We start from the raw sequence: 18,842 nt of genomic DNA, 5'->3' as shown, positions 1-18,842 counted from the left end.
ATGTAATACCTATATTATTGTAGTAGTAGCGATAGTAGTTTCTAGATTTCCAAATCATCAATTACTTTTAATTGAACAATAATCATCATCACGCGTATGTTTGAATTATTATGTTGAATTTGAATAGTGAATTAGAATTCCACATATCATACATACCCAATATAACATATTATTCGACCAATCAAGCGAGTAAAGACTCGGTTTAAGTCAGTCTATAATTACATATACATAGATATTATTATATATTAATGTATTATCAAGAATTATGTACATATCAATAGCAAATCATCTTTATAGATAAGATTGAGACTTATAGGTTCAAAAACAATATTATATAAAGCTGCTGAATGTACAATAGTGCATTACTTTTGTTAAAAAAGCAAGATGAAGGCATCTCTATTACTGTGTGTCATCACTACGGGTATGTGCTTTAATTTATATGAAAAACAAATCTAAATTCTAATTTCTATTACAAAATCTCTATTTACTCATATAAATTAAGTAATCAAATTATAAATACTCCATATACCAGAAATATATATTCATTAATTAATCCTTTTTTGTTTGATTTTAATAATAATTTTGATTTTCATTAAAAAACATTAATGCAACAAATTAATTTAAATAATTCATTTTATAATATGAATTATTTAAATTATATTATGTGATTTATTAATTATATTAGAGATTTATTAATTTTTCATATATTATGTATGCATTTAGTTAGTAAAAATAATGGTCGTATAAGGATCAATGGTATCGATAATATACTGCACCTACTAAAACATGGGATGTTAGCAAATCTATGACGTTAATCTTATATTCATTTCAATTTAATTTTCAGCTTACATCGCCACTGCGGTCCCCATTAAGGAGGAGGAGCTTGGAGTATACCCCCGATTTGTCACCTTCCCCGATGGCGATGGCCTACCTCAAATTGCTGACTTACAAGCCGAACCTGATCACGCCCTCTTAGAAGAAATTCAAAGAGATCCCGCAAATAACCTGTACTTATTGTTTACTAGGTCAGTTGTAACCAATTCTTATGCTTAGTCCTATATTTGTAAGGGATGAAGAGACAAAAGACAAAATTATCTTACTACGACTAACTTGGTACCAAGTGAATATGTGATACAAAATGAAAACGTTGATCATCTCTTTCGTCGTCGTTTATAGTCAAATATGTTTGCCTTTTTCAAAATCAATCAATATTTATAATAGCATGCATGCACCAAGTCGTGACGTCAACTCCTTATTTATAGATTTATTGTATTTATTGTAATTATTGAAGATATGGAAAACAATATTAACACAACATGCTACAATTACATATTTCTTTTACCAGTCCTTTTAAAATAATCAAAAGTACTGTATTTTTACAAATATAAACTCTTAATCCCGCCAACTACTAAAAATTACACCACTAATACAACACGTGATACTTTTACAGAAACAATCCTACTCAGGCACAAACTTTGATCATCAACAATGTTGAATCTATTGTGACTTCAAACTTCAACCCTGAAGACAACACCATCGTGATTGTGCACGGGTGGCTTGGCGGTCAGGATGCTGGTATCAACCCAACTGTCAGAGACGGTAAATCATATTATATTTAGATAGTTCTTCAAGTATTTGGTTCTTTCTATTACATTACAGTAGTTATTTAAAATCTGTTTATGCATATATTTTAGATTTAATAACATGATAACTGCATAAAATTAAATAATCCATAAAAAATGACATTTCTTTCCAGCTTATTTGGGTAAAGGCCCTGCCAACGTGATTGTCTTGGACTGGAGACGCTTGGCTTTGTCCAACTACGTAACAGCAGTTATTGGAGTTCCAGACATTGGTGTTGGTTTGGGACAGTTCGTCCGATTCCTCATCTCTGTAACTGGTATCCCTTATGAGTCCATTCATCTGGCCGGCTTCAGTTTGGGTGCACACATTGTGGGCAACGCTGGAAGGGAACTCGAAGGAAGAGTAGCTCGCGTTACTGGTTAGTAATGTCTACTTATCTCATAAATATTCTTAAAACAAATCAATATAATAATATTTCTTTACGATATCTACAAATGTCGTTTATTAATTAATTCTCTCATTATACAGGTTTGGACCCTGCTGGTCCTCTATGGCACTACAACGATAACAAGATCACAGAAAACGACGGTATCTACGTTGAGGCTATCCATACCAATGGTGGAATCGATGGTCTTGGTATTGGCAGTATTGTCGCCAACGTTGATTTCTTCCCCAACGGTGGCAGGTCCCAGCCTGGTTGTCTGACCTTCTTGTGCGATCATGACCGTTCCTGGGAACTGTTTGGTGCTAGCGTCACATACAATCACCTGATAGGCGCTGAATGTTATAGCAGCATGCAAGTCACTCTCAACTCTTGCCGAGGTCCACCATTCAATCTGGGCAATGATGATTTAACTAAAACTGGGTATGTAGAACATTTTTTACATTATTCTTCTTTTTGTACATAAAATTATTGAAATTATTTCATTTTTATTAATTACTTTCATTTTAATTTATGTTTTAAATTTAACGATCAGTATGTTCATATATGACAAACTTAGTTTCTCATAATTTCGGCATAAAATTAAATAATTATTTTAAATCAAAATCATGGATGTATTTATATGTTTTAATAAAAAGAAGCTATATTATAGAAGTTATTAATTTGTTTAGATATAAATTCTACGATATATTGGGATATGATTTTTGTTAATCTCTTTTTAAAAAATTATTATGAAGAGTATTAGACCCGACCACAGACCTTACGAATATGTTCTTTTTCTTTTTCAGATCTGGTTTCTATCGTGTTAACACAGGCAGAAGATATCCTTTCTAAATATAGAACGAATGAAAAAAATTTGTTGATTAAAGTGCTGAATAAATGAAATAATAATAAAAAAAAATAAGTTTTATTTTGTGTTCCTACTACTAGTAAATCAAAAAAATTCTCATCATATTTAAAATAGGTTAATAAAGATCTGAAATTATTTGACAATTCATAAATGCATGAATAGAAGGTTCACCTTTTTATTTAATGAATATAATAGAATAGGAAATCATTTATTCAAAGAAACTTACATTGAAGCACTTTTGAATAGTCATCACATTTTTTATTAATCTACCGCTCATTCGGAAAACTGTCTCATCACAAGAAGAACAAGCAGGAAACTTGTGTGTTGCTCTTTCAAATAATTTTATTCTTACTTACAATTTAAGTTTAAGTATATCTTTATCAGATTTCTTGGATAAGAAAACAGGTACATGATTTAGAACCAGATACTTATACACATTAATTAGTAATATTTCACTGTTATTATCTCTGTTGTGAGCTTCAAATTATTTTTAAACGGATAGTTAATTAATTATAAATAAATTAAATATGTTAGTTACCTTAATAACTTCATACTTACTATTTACTCTTTATACTAATCAATTTAAATTAATATCTTAAGAGTAGATGTAAATTAAAACGACGCGGTAGAAAATAAATTCTAGCGCTTTTATGATTGTAGACCTGCGCTCGATCGTCCACTCTAGCTAATATGCTTTACTTCCCGTTCGAAGACAGGGCGAGTCACTATTAAAGCATGAATATAGTTTTCTAAATGTTTATGAAAAAGAAAACACTTTACGGACTTTAAAAAGCTCCACGCCATATAAAGAATAATAGTTTCATATTTATAAAATGAACTCGTAACGGAAGTATTTCAGAGTAGATATGAACATTATACCTAATATAAAAAAGTATAAGGTATACGCTCCAAAAGTCCAGTAATGCACCTACTATTCCTCTAGTGTTGCAATAATCCTTAACGTAAAATATTTAACATGATATATTTTCTGAGTTTGATCATTTTGTAGGATCTAAATAAACATTTTTGAATAAGATAAGATGTCATATTTACAAGCCAAGTTTCAACAGACCGTATGAACTGAAAACTTCAGTATCTACTTAAACTTCTAACAGAAAATCGTCAACCGTTCGTTCTAAGTTTGTATACTTCATTCGTAAAGTAATAACTTCTTTATTGTGAGAATATGGACGTGTAAATAATTATAAATAATTATAACAACTAACAACAGCATTCAAGATAGATGAATGCTGTTGTTAGTTGTTATAATTATTTATTATTTAAATTTCAGTTAGTGTAAAGGGACCTCTAGCGTTCTATTTATACGTCGGATTATTGTATCTTCATATTACTGTATTTTTATATAAGACTATTAAAATCATGTAGTATAAAATAACTTTTCCATAATAAATGAATATATCACTTATGCGTTTAACATGTACACTATTAAAATAAAAGCATCACTGGACTAAAACAGTTTTGTACTGTCGAGAGACACACGCAATTGTTTTATTTTCTGAATTTGCTGCATTGTGTAGATCAAAGTTTAAAACGTGAAACTATTGCTAAAATTTTAGTTCCAAAAATAAAAACTATTAACGTAAATTAGAATCTATATTACTGTTATTATGTGCACAGTTCATTCCTTGCCTTAAACTGTACACACATAATACCAATGCAGACAGCGTCGATATTATACTGATATGTGGTACTCAGCTTATATTATTTTATAAATAAATAGATTATTAGTATATTTTGTTTTGTACAAAGTCTACCAACAATTTATTTTTATTTATAAAAACGTCTAGTTCGGTACCTCTGCCCTTATTAAGCCGCAAAGCAAGTTAATTTGTCAAATGTATTTCAGTTGAAACGTGGAATATGGCAGTGATATTACAAGGTTCTGATAATACCTTAGTACCACGAGCGTCACAGGTTGACGTGATGCTGTTAAAGTACCTATATATGAGAAGGTAGTTATTTGTCATCCAGTATCCACGTATACCTTTAATTAAGTTCTAAATCAAATAATGTATCTATATCTCAATGTAAAACTATTAGGGGGTCTGTGATAACAGTTATCTACGCTATCCGGCTAACTGGGGGCATTAAACTATTACTTTATAATATTAAATAAACAATAATTATTTATAAATTTAATATCCATTTTAATCAGTTGAATTCAGATGATTACCAATGTAATCATATACGTCATAATCCTTTGACATGATTGATTCGCTGATTATGTGGATATTATTATTCATGTAGGTACAATTACTGAAGAAATATGTATGTATGTAGTCGTGTAATATTGCTCACATCTATTATATGAAAATCTATAAAGAATTTCGAAACTTTCAATACTTGGATGTTTTCACTCAATCACTATCTAACAGCAGGATGGACTAATATCCTATAAATATATTAAATAGATACATAGCCTAGTTGTTTAATATTTAAGATTGTTTAATTCTAAAAATTCACGCTAGGCTATGCATTAGGGGATCCCACTACTTTTTAATATCAATAGAAAGCTTATCTCATTGTTTTTATACATCATTATCTTTGGCAAACTGTACTAAGTAAATGGAACATTAAACCTTATATAGTACCTTAGTACTCAAGAATGGCAACGTATGTTTTGCATATTTTCAATTATAATTACATGAGGAGTACATAATTTTTAAAACTTATATTAAATATAATGCGAGACGTTATTTTATATTGAATACACCATACTACAACTAAAGAAGACTTTCTGAAAAAATCGAAACAATTGTCGAAAAGTAAAACATAATAATTTGATTTAATTCCCGTGATATATGCACGGGAATTAAATCTTAGTTTAAAATATAAAAATACTACGAATTAAGTAATAAATTATTAGTAGATAAAAGATAGAAACAAAGAATAAATATTTATAATTTTGTGACATATAAGCAAATGTGAAAAGTGAAAGAAGGAATTTTTGAAAACGCAGACTAGTAGCAATATCAAGTCAACCTCCTGAACTTCTCTGGAAACCATCATGATGGATTCTAGAGAAGGTCACTGACTACTACTACTGACCAGAATATGCTAATTGACCTGTCTTAATCATCGCCTGATAACACCATGTTTACATGTTACTGACCACATCTGCGTATATCTTTAGCGCGGGCAAATGTATCATACGATGATAATGATCATACCATCTTTATTATTATTAAAAAACAAATGACACTCAAAAAAACAAACTCATTTATTTAGACATATAAAATATCAGTGAGGATAATAACAAGGCGCATATCAACCTGATAATTAATTATCGTACATATCAGCATACTAACCTACAGCGAAACACCTGTTCCGATTATAGTACCTAAACATAGGGGGCCGATTCCGAAATGTGATTATCAATCATTGAATTTATTTTTAGCTCATATTAATTCTACTGCATACCTTTATGCGATAATTTGCCAATTATATATAATTGTATCATATACTTTTTACTTGAATCACTATATCTATTAACAATTAACCCCAATAAAATCCGTTGCATAGTATAAAAGTTCTAAGCGAAAAGACAGCGGAAATAACTTCATTTTATACAAATAAAGATATACATATCTTTATATACTTACAATAAAATCGTGATGAGACGAACCGTCTCTGATTGTAGGTTTGTATTTTAACTATTAAAATAATAGATGGCGATTTTATTATAACTTTATTATTACAAATAACTATTATTACTAGCATTTATTTTACCCTTAGTTTATTTATTTTTTCTTACTATAAAGTATGTATTGTAACCATCTCCAGCGCCATTGAGTCCCGAACTAAATAGAGCTTATGATATATGCACTAAAAAGTGATGAAATGTAGGTACATTTTTTTGTAAATACATACATAATATACATAAAAACGCTTAGTACAAACAATCATACTCATAAATGTTGACGTGACATGATATCCCTACAGAGTTTTAAACTTATGACTATTGCATTTATGTCAGGGAGGGTCTGGGTCTGGACCTCAATGCTATGAAGAAAATATCAGCAATCTAGGATTTTATCTATCTGCGTACCAATTCATTATTCTCAATCATTCCAATCCGTCTAATAGTTTTTATGTGAAATGGTAACAAATAGTAACAAACAAATGTGAAATATTTATCTAAGCTTACAGCAACAGAATATCCTTTGATCAACAGCAACAACAGAATAAAATATTTAAAAGTTTCTATAACATTGACATTTAATAGTCTCAAATCTTTGTGGGAAAATGTTCTATTTATTTAAATAAATAGCACAGTTTTTGTTTGTAAAACTCATTAATTACCCTATAATTGTAATAAGATTTAAAGCATTGAATATATGTTACAAAGCCACAATTAAAATTGATAATACAAGGTCGATGTATTACAATAATTACGATTTTTAGAAGGACCGCCAACGTAATAATTATATTGTTATCGGTTGCTTGACATTGGCATTATGCGGTATTATTGTTTGATTTGCAAAATATATACAACTACACTTATTAAATTTATATCTGGCCGTTATTGAAATAGATTTGATTGATAGAAGACAACTTGAATTTTATACTTAAAAATGTCTTCTGTTGTTCGCGAATTTTTCCTATTGACATGTTGTTGTGAGCCATGTTACTTTTACCAAATATACATATTTTACTTTTATATTTCGCTATATTTACAGCCACTGTACATTCTACCCCTACAAAATGAACTACCTGCCGAGGTTTTCTCACGACCCTACCGCATGGGGGTTTTCATGAAGTGTATATTAAAGTTTCTTAAAGGTCGGCAATCCGCACGTGATAACCCTGGTATTTCCGGCGCCTATAAACTACGGGCCCTATGATTGTTTGTCACCATCGTAATATAAAAAATGTATAGTAGTAAAGTTTATTCTTTATTTATTGCCTCTTAACGCAATCATATATTTTTAAAAGCAGCAACTACTCTTTCTACTAATCTATATTAATAATTCTTATCAACACCTTCTAATAAACCTTATAGAACCTGAGACGAATCTATATAATAGTGGAGTATGAAAAAATGATAAACCTGGTATAGATACATTGATAGAGAAAGAAGTTTTTCTGACATAGTTAAATAAATCTCCAATTCAAATTTTAATCTGATTAGAGTGTACATTAATATTATAAGATATATTGTTTGTAATTATAAGTACTATAGAAAAAACTATTAAACCGATTTTTATAATTCTCTCCACCTATTGGTATATATATATGATCAGAGAGTATCAGGAGCTATATTAATCGCAGGCAGCGCCGTAGAGCGTATATATGACAAAGGTTTTAATAAAAAAGTCAAAATTTTTCTAGAAAAAATCTTTTATTCAATATAATATTTATGCCACAAACAATAACTTATTAGACTTTAATAAAAAAAATACCACTGGTAAGTACCCCAAGATACTTAAGTTGTTCTTTAGTAAAAAACTCATATTACTGTCGTGTTAGTTTTAAAAAATATGCTGTTACTCCATTTCGTAGAATACCTAGGGTACTGAGTGACGTATTGTTTTTCTTTAATATTCATCAGATTGCAAAATCATTTTTCAAGCAATTGGGAGTAAATTACATTGCTTTCAAAACATATTAATAATCTATAATCCAAATATCCTTGATAGTATCAGGAAATTACATATCACATGTTGTGATAAAATTGTTTATGTTTACAAAAATAAATAGGACGTAATTGTCAATGTAGTCACCGCACCATTTGTATTAAAAGTCCAAAAATCATTTTTAAAATATACTATTTGAGCCCGTGACTTCGCCGGCATAGACTAACTACGCTAATGTCCCACGTAAACAATTTAAAATAGTTCTGTTATCTGAAATTTCAATGTTTTTCAAATTGAAATCTCTAGTAGGTATATTTAAATTTGATGACGATATAATTAGTTTTGAAGACAGAAAGAGAAAAAGATACCTTAAATTGATGTAACATAACGTTTTAATGTAACTATTCGTTATTCCTATGCTACCGGCCTTAACTTTTGATCCTATTTAATCAACCGTCATCAATTTACAGGAACAGCATACGTCATCATATTATGACCGTGGTACCACTATCAGGTTGTTCAGAAAAAATGGAGATCTCATGCATATTGATATTATTCCATCAAATATACTAAGAAATAAATAAAATAAAATAAATATGCGGATTATATAAAATTGATTGCAATTAAATACATACGCTTTTTACTATTTATTTGCCTACCACTCTGTCTTCTGTTCATTGTTATTTGCAAGGAATTAAGTATCTTAAAAACTCTTTAAATATTTAAACCCGATTTCAAATTTGTTTTGACACGATAGCTCTATTTTATCAATTCATAATACCATTTGATATCTTATCTATCAATTGAAGTTAAATCAATCGTAATTAATCATTTTTAGCAAATTACAGCACTAGTTTACAAGGTAAACCAACAAATATTTTAAGGAGTCCACGGCCAGGCTCATCAAGTTCTTTCTAGTCTGTTATAATATGAGATTTTCCAAGCAATTTTGTATGCTCATTTCTGCTTTTACGGCATATATAACCTCGTGATTGAAGCAAACGTCATGTCAGTTTTAATTGAGATCCTCTCAGTCTTTTAACCATGAAACAGTAATGGACAGACAGGGAATTTTATTTCCAGTCATACATTGTCTTCTAGAAAACTTGAAATTTTGTTTTGAGTAGTATTGTAATTTGACGGTTTTATATAAACTACACAATTTACTAAAAATATTTTAAACTAGCAGTAATTGATTTTTAACTAATATTATACAGATTTATGTAGGCTGACAAATTAGTGAAGTTATAAGCGAAAATATGCAAAAATGATGAGTAAATTTTTTAAATTAAATATTTTTTCAGCATTGTGATAAAGTTTATATGGTAACTAACTCCTTAAAAAACTTTAATTATTAACTTCGTTTAATAACAAAAACCGTAGTTCATATACCTATTCATACATATTTATTAGTCCTTTTCTCCGTTTATTGTGGCATTGGCAACACAAACCCATTACCAAAATTTAAAAAGAACTCTAGGTATACACATAATATTACTGATTTTTGTTTGCTGAATATGATTGCATTGATTGACTATAATTAAAAAAAATATTATCATAGCTCTGTAAACAACTTACGAGTTTTATCAGATATTAAAAACGATTAATAATTAATTTGTACAATAAAGAGAGTCAGAGTATCTACTGGGGGTAATCATTTTGTTTTTATGTATGATAAATGAACATCGATAGTCATTGCATGTAATGTGGATTCTAATCAAAAATTTCCTGTATGGGTCATCAACGTATCTAACGAATAAGCAGTGTTATATTGTAAAAAAAATCATTCTCATTCGAACATAGTTTGTCTGCAATTTCCATATTCTTCTCCATACAAAATACTAAACATAACAAATAATAATAATAATAAACAAATATAAATTGTATGTGTATTTTATTTATTTGTATAGTATTTGTATGTATATGTATTTAGTATTCATATAATATCTAACTTTTTATAATGCGTTACCTACCTTTCCCTTGCCCAATGCTTCTACCTCCCTGGTTGTCCGTAAGAGATTGCTTTAAGCGATGAGGCCTCCTTTTGTTTGCATATCTTTATTTTTTATTTCTTTTTTGTAATTATTTGTTTCTTTACTGTTACTCTTTATTGTGCATAAAACAATAAAGAGTTTTATTATCTAGACCCAAGATAAGCTAGCTAAAGCTTGGGTATTAGGTAAATGATATAAATACATCTTTTTTTCGTAAATACATACATAATATTCATGGAAAACCCCAGACCGATACAAACAATCACATTTATGAATACAAATGTTTGTGCCGTGCGAGGAATCGAACACACGAACATCGGACGTAAAGCGGCGTGCTAAACACCGAGACCACCGAAGTCGTCAAATAAAAAAAAAATAGAATTTATTCAGCGACTACCTAGAAATACGATAGGTACACAATAACAATAGACTTCCAATATAATTAACAAAAATAACATACACCACGATACAATGCATATGAATAAAGAAAAAATATAATATTAAGAATTTATAAAATCTATATTTTTGTATTAATTTGAATACCAATTCAAACAATTGACTTTTTTAATTAACTAAAATATAATCAATGTGACCGTCATCTACCAGGCCGTCGTGACATCAATCTCCGTTTGAGAAATGATATGGGGATCGAAATGATGACTTTACATGGTATTGTCTAGTTTAATAAACTATTTGACTAGGTTAAGCCATTTGATATGAGAATGCAATTTCTAAAAGTCAAAATATATTAGATATCGAGCCTTAAAAAACATTATCTCTATTTTCATGGTCTAGAATTGGTACAATCTTGCAACCCACAGCATTAAAACCTCGACAGATAAGTCATACCTGTATAAGGTTTGACTGATATATCGAGGTTTTTGTCTTCAATGGTTGTTTTCAAGTATATAACAGTAAAGTGAACTAAACAGCCCGCTACTATCAGATAAACTATTGCCACAGCAATAATAAAATTAACTAGTATTTACTCACGACTTCCGCTTTTTTGAAATAAAACTTTGAAGCATTGCATTTTTAATAAATACATATATTTTTATATCACATATCGTAGAGATCCTTTCAGACTAACTACTAAACAAAAAGACACACACAGTTTAGTATTGTTAATAATTATAAATACTACAATATACCGGTTATTATTTCTAAATGCCACACAAAATAAAATAATCAAGTAAAAAAATATTCAGCATAAACATTATTAGATATTAAGTCTTTGGTTAATATTAAATTGTAGGTACTTTAGCACTTACTTTTTAAGGTTGCATGAACAAGATTAACTACAATGTCACTGTTTATTGTACTTTTGTTCTGTTATCGTACCTTTTGTACGTGTAATATATTATTTTTATATACAGACCACAGGTCAGTGTCAGTTTAGTATATATCTACAGATTATAGTTTCATTTAAAAATAATACATGGGCTTATCAATTGCAAATCAACAACATTGATAAGATTGATTTAAAGTTAAACAATTATATAAAGCAACGCATCTCACAATATTCTATGATTTGTTACCAAACCATAATGAAGACCTCATTGCTCCTGTGTGTGATTGCCACGGGTATGTACTATATTTGACCTTTAGAAATATCTTATAATATTAGATAAGTATCCTTTTTATTACTTAATTAATATTATACATTATATCCAAGGCACACATTACCTCAACATTTTGGATTTTTACTTACCTCAGTTATCTTTGTTACCAATTCTAGTGTTTCTAGTGCGCTCTCTCTCTCTAATTAACATTATATCTATATCTCAACACAGAATTGTTTTACTATTAATTAAATATTTGAGCTGACGTTACGTTATTCCAGAATCTTTATTATTCTTTTTTTTTATTTCCGACCACTGAAATTTTATAACATTAGTTAACACTAATAATATTTATTAGTTAGTTACTCTAGTCAGTTACTCAACAAAGGCCTCTAAAGTGATAAGTTTAGAGGTCATTGAGTATCTGGTAAGATATCTCTGTACCAGGAACAGAGATCCGTACCCACAATCCGTATGACTATCTCTCTGTCTCTTATTATTGTTTTCTTAAACATTCATATCATAAAATACCTTTTATATTATACTAACAAATTTGCTACATATCTAGACACGCGGCAGCGTATCAAGCCGATACATACATAATCATGTAAACTGGCCTGCAGCACCGTGTGTATATTTACACGAACCATTTGGAGCCACTATTGACCCCCTCATAACTCAAAAACTCTTTCACACAAACCTGTCAAATTTGGTTCATATCTTGAGACTTGCGAGATAAATATGTGTTCCAAATTTCATAAACATATCTCAAACCGTTATTTAGATATTAATGTCCAAAAATCGTCATTTTTATCACTGATCAACTATAGATCAAAATTATAACCCACTTCCAGATGACCTAGGAAGTTCAATTTTGGTATGCAGATAGATAATTAGGTGAATATAAAGGAAAAAATCTGAAACTGGTAAATTGTTATCATTTTACTACAATTTTTCACTTTAATTGATTCTATTTCAACTTATACTGGACGAATACTAAAATTCTATGAAAACGTCGATAGCCACCAATTGACATTGATCCCTGGCGAAAAATCTCATCTTGTACTGGACGGAAAGTAATATTGTATGAAAACGTCGATCATTACCAATTTACGTTGACCCCTTCACATCAGTGTCGATAACTAGCAAACTTCAAATATTGCATTGAGCGGTAAACACTAGTTGCTATAATTTAGATTCTGTCTAAAATATACTCGTACTTATAACTACTTTATTATGTTATTAACTGAGATTTGGTATTAATTATTGTTTCAATATTTAGCGTACATCGATAGTGTAAAATCATTATTTTTATAAATAATTATTAAATAATAAAATAATTCGGTATATAAAGCGCGCTTCATTTTGTGGGAAAACTTGCGATAAAACGTTGACGCGAACCTGTCCGAGATATTGGCAGCCGCCCTCATGTCTCAATGTTTTGTTTCTCGATATCTAACCTATAAGGTTGCGATTTATGCTACTAAATTTATAGCTTTCTTAAATTATACTATTTGTGATTATATTATTATTACATTATTTTAGTAAATACGTATGGTATAGAAATATTTAAACCAAAAATTAATAACAATTTTAGTATAGTTATAAGTAGGAATGTATAGTTAATTCGAGAATGAGAACTCATTGGTAACAAATTGTTTTCTTGAGAATTCAATAGATAACAGTCAATTTGTTACATAATCGTCTTTACAACTATAACGTGTCAATACGAAGTTTCAGATATTAAATAATGTATATGTTGATAGAGAACAATTCCGTATTTGCTTAACATATGCTATTACTATGTGATTGCAAATCATAAGGCCTTAGTTTTGGCAGTCCTTTACTATTACATAGCCTCCTCTATATTTAATAGGTTTACGTTGGACTCTCCAGAGTTAAAACCTTAGATGGAGATTTTTACGTCCTAACAATTTAGATCCAAGTCACGAGTGCTCTATTCTAAAAAACAGTACAACCATCTGTGGACGTTATACCGCCCCGATTTGCCCAAAAATTCCTGATACTGAATTGGCATTGCACTTGAACATATAAAAGTTACAAGAAAATATAGAAAATAACACAAAAAAAAGACAATTATACCCCGTAAATATACGAAAATACAGTAATTTATCAAATAACTTGGTATTAATTTAGTTATAAATAAGTACTTCGTATAATTTATGTACAAAAAGTAATGATATTTGTTTCTATATCCCTGTGCATATCTATATTTATGTATATCTCACTGTATACAGTACTATTGATTTTCATTATTTAGTTAGTATCCACTGTTGTATTTGTTCTTTTATCTCTTCTTTATGGATTCTAAATGATATTTTTAGCATACGTCGCATCTGCGGTGCAGATTAAGAAGGAAGAACTTGATCTGTACCCCCGGTATGTCACCTTCCCCGATGCCGAAGGTTTACCCCATGTCGCAGATTTGCACGCCGAACCTGATTATGCTCTCTTAGATGAAATCCAGAGGGATCCCGCAAACAACCTTTACTTGTTATTTACTCAGTAAGTTCTTAAACTTTATAATAGAGTGCCAACATGTTATTCAGAAATCACTTAAAGCTACAAAGGTGAAAAAATTAACTGTCATTAAAAAACCTTAAAATATTTTGTAGTGTGCACAATGATGTGAAACGAATACATTGTTCATATATATATTTATTTTTATGGTCATTGTTGTATCTCCAACTTGTCTTTTCTTTTTAAGGCACTGGAATTTGAAACAAGCTGACTACAAACTGATAAAATCTTGTAACTGTTATAAAACCTAAGACATAAAATATTATTCTGTTTATTTCACAACTCCTTATTATATTTCGCAACATTATTTTTTAAACGGTACAATTATTTTTGTAATTATTATAAACTCTTAATCCCGATAACTACTAAAATTAAACGTATTACTTTTACAGAATCAATCCTAACCAGGCACAAACTTTGATCATCAACAATGCTGAATCTATTCGGAATTCAAACTTCAACCCTGAAGACAACACCATCGTGGTTGTGCACGGATGGCTCGGCGGTCAGGATGCTGGTATCAACCCAACTGTCAGAGATGGTAAATTGTATTATATTTATGTAGATAGTTCTTCAAGTATTTGCTTCTTTCTATTACATCACAGTAGTTATTTAAAATCTGTTTATGCATATATTTTAGATTTAATAACATGATAACTGCATAAAATTAAATAATCCATAAAAATGATATTTCTTTCCAGCTTATTTGGGCAAAGGCCCTGCCAACGTGATTGTCTTGGACTGGAGACGCTTGGCTTTGTCTAACTACGTGACAGCAGTTCTTGGAGTACCAGACGTTGGTGTTGGTTTGGGACAGTTCGTCCGTTTCCTCATCTCTGTAACTGGTATCCCTTATGAGTCCATCCATCTGGCCGGTTTCAGTTTGGGTGCACACATTGTGGGCAACGCTGGAAGGGAACTCGAAGGAAGAGTGGCTCGCGTTACTGGTTAGTAGAGTCTACTTACTTCATACATATTCTCAGAAACTGGTGTAAAATAATATTACTTCTTTAAGATATCTATAAATCTCGTTTATTAATTAATTCTTCATTATACAGGTTTGGACCCTGCTGGTCCTCTATGGATATACAATGATAACAAGATCACTGAAAACGACGGTGTCTACGTTGAGGCTATCCATACCAACGGTGGAGTCGATGGTCTTGGAATTGGCGACATTGTTGCCAACGTTGATTTCTTCCCCAACGGTGGCAGGTCCCAGCCTGGTTGTCTGACCTTCTTGTGCGACCATGACCGTTCCTGGGAACTGTTTGGTGCTAGCGTCACATACAACCATCTGATTGGCGCTGAATGTTACAGCAGCTGGCAAGTTAGATTCAACTCATGCCGTGGCCCACCATTCCCTCTAGGCAATGATGACTTAATAAAATCTGGGTATGTCATTTTCCTTTTTTTATTATTGTTATTACAGTAAACTTTATTGAAATTAGTTTAAGTGTTAGATTTTCATTTTCAATTATGATTACTATATTTCTGCCCGTAATTATGACTATCAGTTAATTTGAACTTCATATGTCAATGAAATAAAGAAGTTTAATATTAGATAATAGGTTAACTTCTATATATGTGTGATATCTATATGTGATACTAAAACTATATACTGAATTTTGATATATTCAGATATATACCGACATTTTTGTTTCAAATTATCTCTACCAGATTTTAAAACTTAGAACAATGTCGTTAGAGTCTTCTATTAGTCTAAAATAATTTAAATGTTCATATAAAACTTCTATGAAATGTTAAGTATGAACCTTTAGTTTTGTTATACATATATATATATATATATTAGGAACCATAAAATCACGCTTATGTTCTCTTTCTTTTTCAGATCTGGTTTCTATCGTGTGAACACAGGCAGAAGATATCCTTTCTAAATATAAGTAGGCTAAACAACACTTGGATATGATTAAATTACTGAATAAATGAAATAATAAACAAAATTTGAAATTATTTATTTTTTTCTTAGTTAGTATAGCTTATAAAAATCCAGATCTAAAATTAAACAAAACTATCTACAGTTACGGTTTCTATAAATTTACAGGAGTTTTTCTAACTATCATTACTAGAAACAAATACTATATACATAATATTATAAATATGTATCTATATCTCTAAAGTGTATCTGACTGTCAGTCCGCTTGTTAAATAAAGCAAATATCAGGAGAAATTACTGGTAACTATTACTTATTAATCACATATTTTACCACCGCTTTGTTCGCGTTTCATATTAGTATATGTCAAATACAATGTTTTACATATTCCTAACAGATAAAAAATAAATATGCGTGATACATTATATCTAGGTATACTGCCATTTTGTAACGGCGGTATATTAGCCTTCTGTCAAATTAATCAACTTGAGATGCTTATATTTTGGTGAGCATACTTTAAGATATGTATTTTTGTGTTTGTAGATTATTTTTGTATGTATTTATTTATTAATATTATTCATAGAAATAATAATGCAAACTCTTTTGTGTTCTATTAGATTTTTCTTAAAATGAATACATAAAAATTTATGTAGTAACATGACCATAAATCGATAAATGTACAAATAAATGGTGAAAATTTTATTTTGCATTTAAACTAAGTTAAATGTGCTATATATGCATTGTTTAAAAAGTTGTATATGTTGAACAAGATGTAGATATGTATTGGCATATGATTTTATTATTTCTGGTAAGTATTTCGTAATAATTTGTTGATTACTTATCTTAAAATTTGTCGGATATTCCATTCCAAGTAATCTCCATATTTTTATATCAAACACAGTCTGTGTTAAAAATATGTAGATTACTGTTTGTGTTTGATTTGAAAGACTGTTATTTCAATATTTTTGTCATGTAGAATAAAATGATTTTAATTTTGTTTTTAAACCTAAACGTAGAACAACATTTTCGTTTTTTGTTTTCAATTTGTATTCTTTATTTGATTTGAGATTGCTGATTGGATTGGTTGCTTGGATTTTGGATAAAATTATGGAATGAAATATATACCATTCAGTCATGTTTACAAAAACTAGAATAGTCGCAATGAATTGTGTGCTTTCGATTATCAAATGGTTGTTTCCATTGGTCATGATGATATACATAACTGTAATAAATTAATGACAAAATTAGCTTATAAGCTGAAAAGAAATAACTGTGTTTTGCAATAGAAATTGGATCAAATTTTATTGTGGTATCAAATTAATAGTATTATATTATATTCTATTTATTTATTTAAAAGCCTTCAAAATACACTGTTGCACTGGCTCAAGAAAAATATTATGAGAAAATTTATAGTTACTTAAATTATGTACATGATTACGGTAATTTACAGGTCATAGACTTGGAAGAGACTCCAAATCTCGACTGCATTAAAGGACACACAAGATAGACCTAATATTTGCTTTCTATTATACACACGGTAAGTACCTTCTAACCTCCATATTCAGAAAAAATAATTTATAAACAGTGGGCAGATTTTGTACGGAGTCGTTTCAAAATCTTTGTTGTATATCTCTGTCGCACCTATTATAGCTTTCAAGTACTTGCTTTATACGCTGTTTTTCATTTGAAGTACCATTCAATAGAATATATGAAGACTGAGTACGAGGCATCAAACCTACTTCTACGGAATTGCAATGCAAAGGATAACACGGAATTCCCATGGTGACCTGTGTTTCGTGCTACTATTTTTTTATAGGTATATAGGCGAGGGTTGTCACTTACTCGATGGACTGTAAGCTTGTCTGCCTTTTAAATAATTAACAAAAATATATGAAATACAAAGAAAATTCCAATTTGTGCAACAAATTCTTGCCCAGTAGTGAAACTATAATAGAAATACCGATAATTAATGGTTAAGTAAACTAGATAATGCTCTATAAGGATATTAATCTAGCAATATTAGAAATAATCCATTTGTTAAGCAAATTTTAATAGACGGCGATCCGAGCTCCATTCATGTGTCCCATTTTAAAGCACATGTGCCGACAGTGGTGATTGTTCATGGTTGGCAAAACGGCCCTTATGTCGGTCTCAATCCTATTACTCGCGATGGTAAATATTGAGATTTACCTTATAATCCTGCATGAATGGTAACGTCTGCTAACGAAGGCAATCCGACAAGTAAGCCTCTCGAATTATAAATATAATCAATTGGTGTAAAATAAATCCTTCTATAGCTAAATTAAAATATATTTATTTAGCTTTAATGCACATACATAAAAGGTACATATGATGAACTTAATACCAGTTATTTACC

General features: G+C 29.8%; 2 protein-coding genes across 2 annotated transcripts; both read left to right on the top strand.

Annotated features, from left to right (window-relative positions):
- The first annotated feature begins 384 nt into the window (after positions 1-384).
- LOC131854443 (pancreatic lipase-related protein 2-like) lies at positions 385-2,860 on the top strand. Its single transcript, XM_059205557.1, has 6 exons — positions 385-421; positions 845-1,025; positions 1,451-1,599; positions 1,757-2,002; positions 2,113-2,449; positions 2,815-2,860. Exons 1-6 carry the CDS (start codon positions 385-387, stop codon positions 2,858-2,860), a joined length of 996 nt encoding a protein of 331 aa, XP_059061540.1.
- A 9,154-nt stretch (positions 2,861-12,014) lies between these two features.
- Positions 12,015-16,468, top strand: LOC131854442 (pancreatic lipase-related protein 2-like). Its single transcript, XM_059205555.1, has 6 exons — positions 12,015-12,051; positions 14,375-14,555; positions 14,963-15,111; positions 15,272-15,517; positions 15,629-15,965; positions 16,423-16,468. The coding sequence occupies exons 1-6, from the start codon at positions 12,015-12,017 to the stop codon at positions 16,466-16,468; spliced, it is 996 nt and encodes a 331-aa protein (XP_059061538.1).
- Positions 16,469-18,842: the final 2,374 nt, after the last annotated feature.

Source organism: Achroia grisella, unplaced genomic scaffold (genome assembly GCF_030625045.1).
Source record: "Achroia grisella isolate CSIRO2021 unplaced genomic scaffold, CSIRO_AGI_Agris_v1 utg1186, whole genome shotgun sequence".
Classification (NCBI taxonomy): Eukaryota; Metazoa; Arthropoda; class Insecta; order Lepidoptera; family Pyralidae; genus Achroia; species Achroia grisella.
The sequence above is the reverse complement of the archived record's forward strand: the minus strand, read 5'-3'. Positions and strand labels throughout refer to the sequence as shown.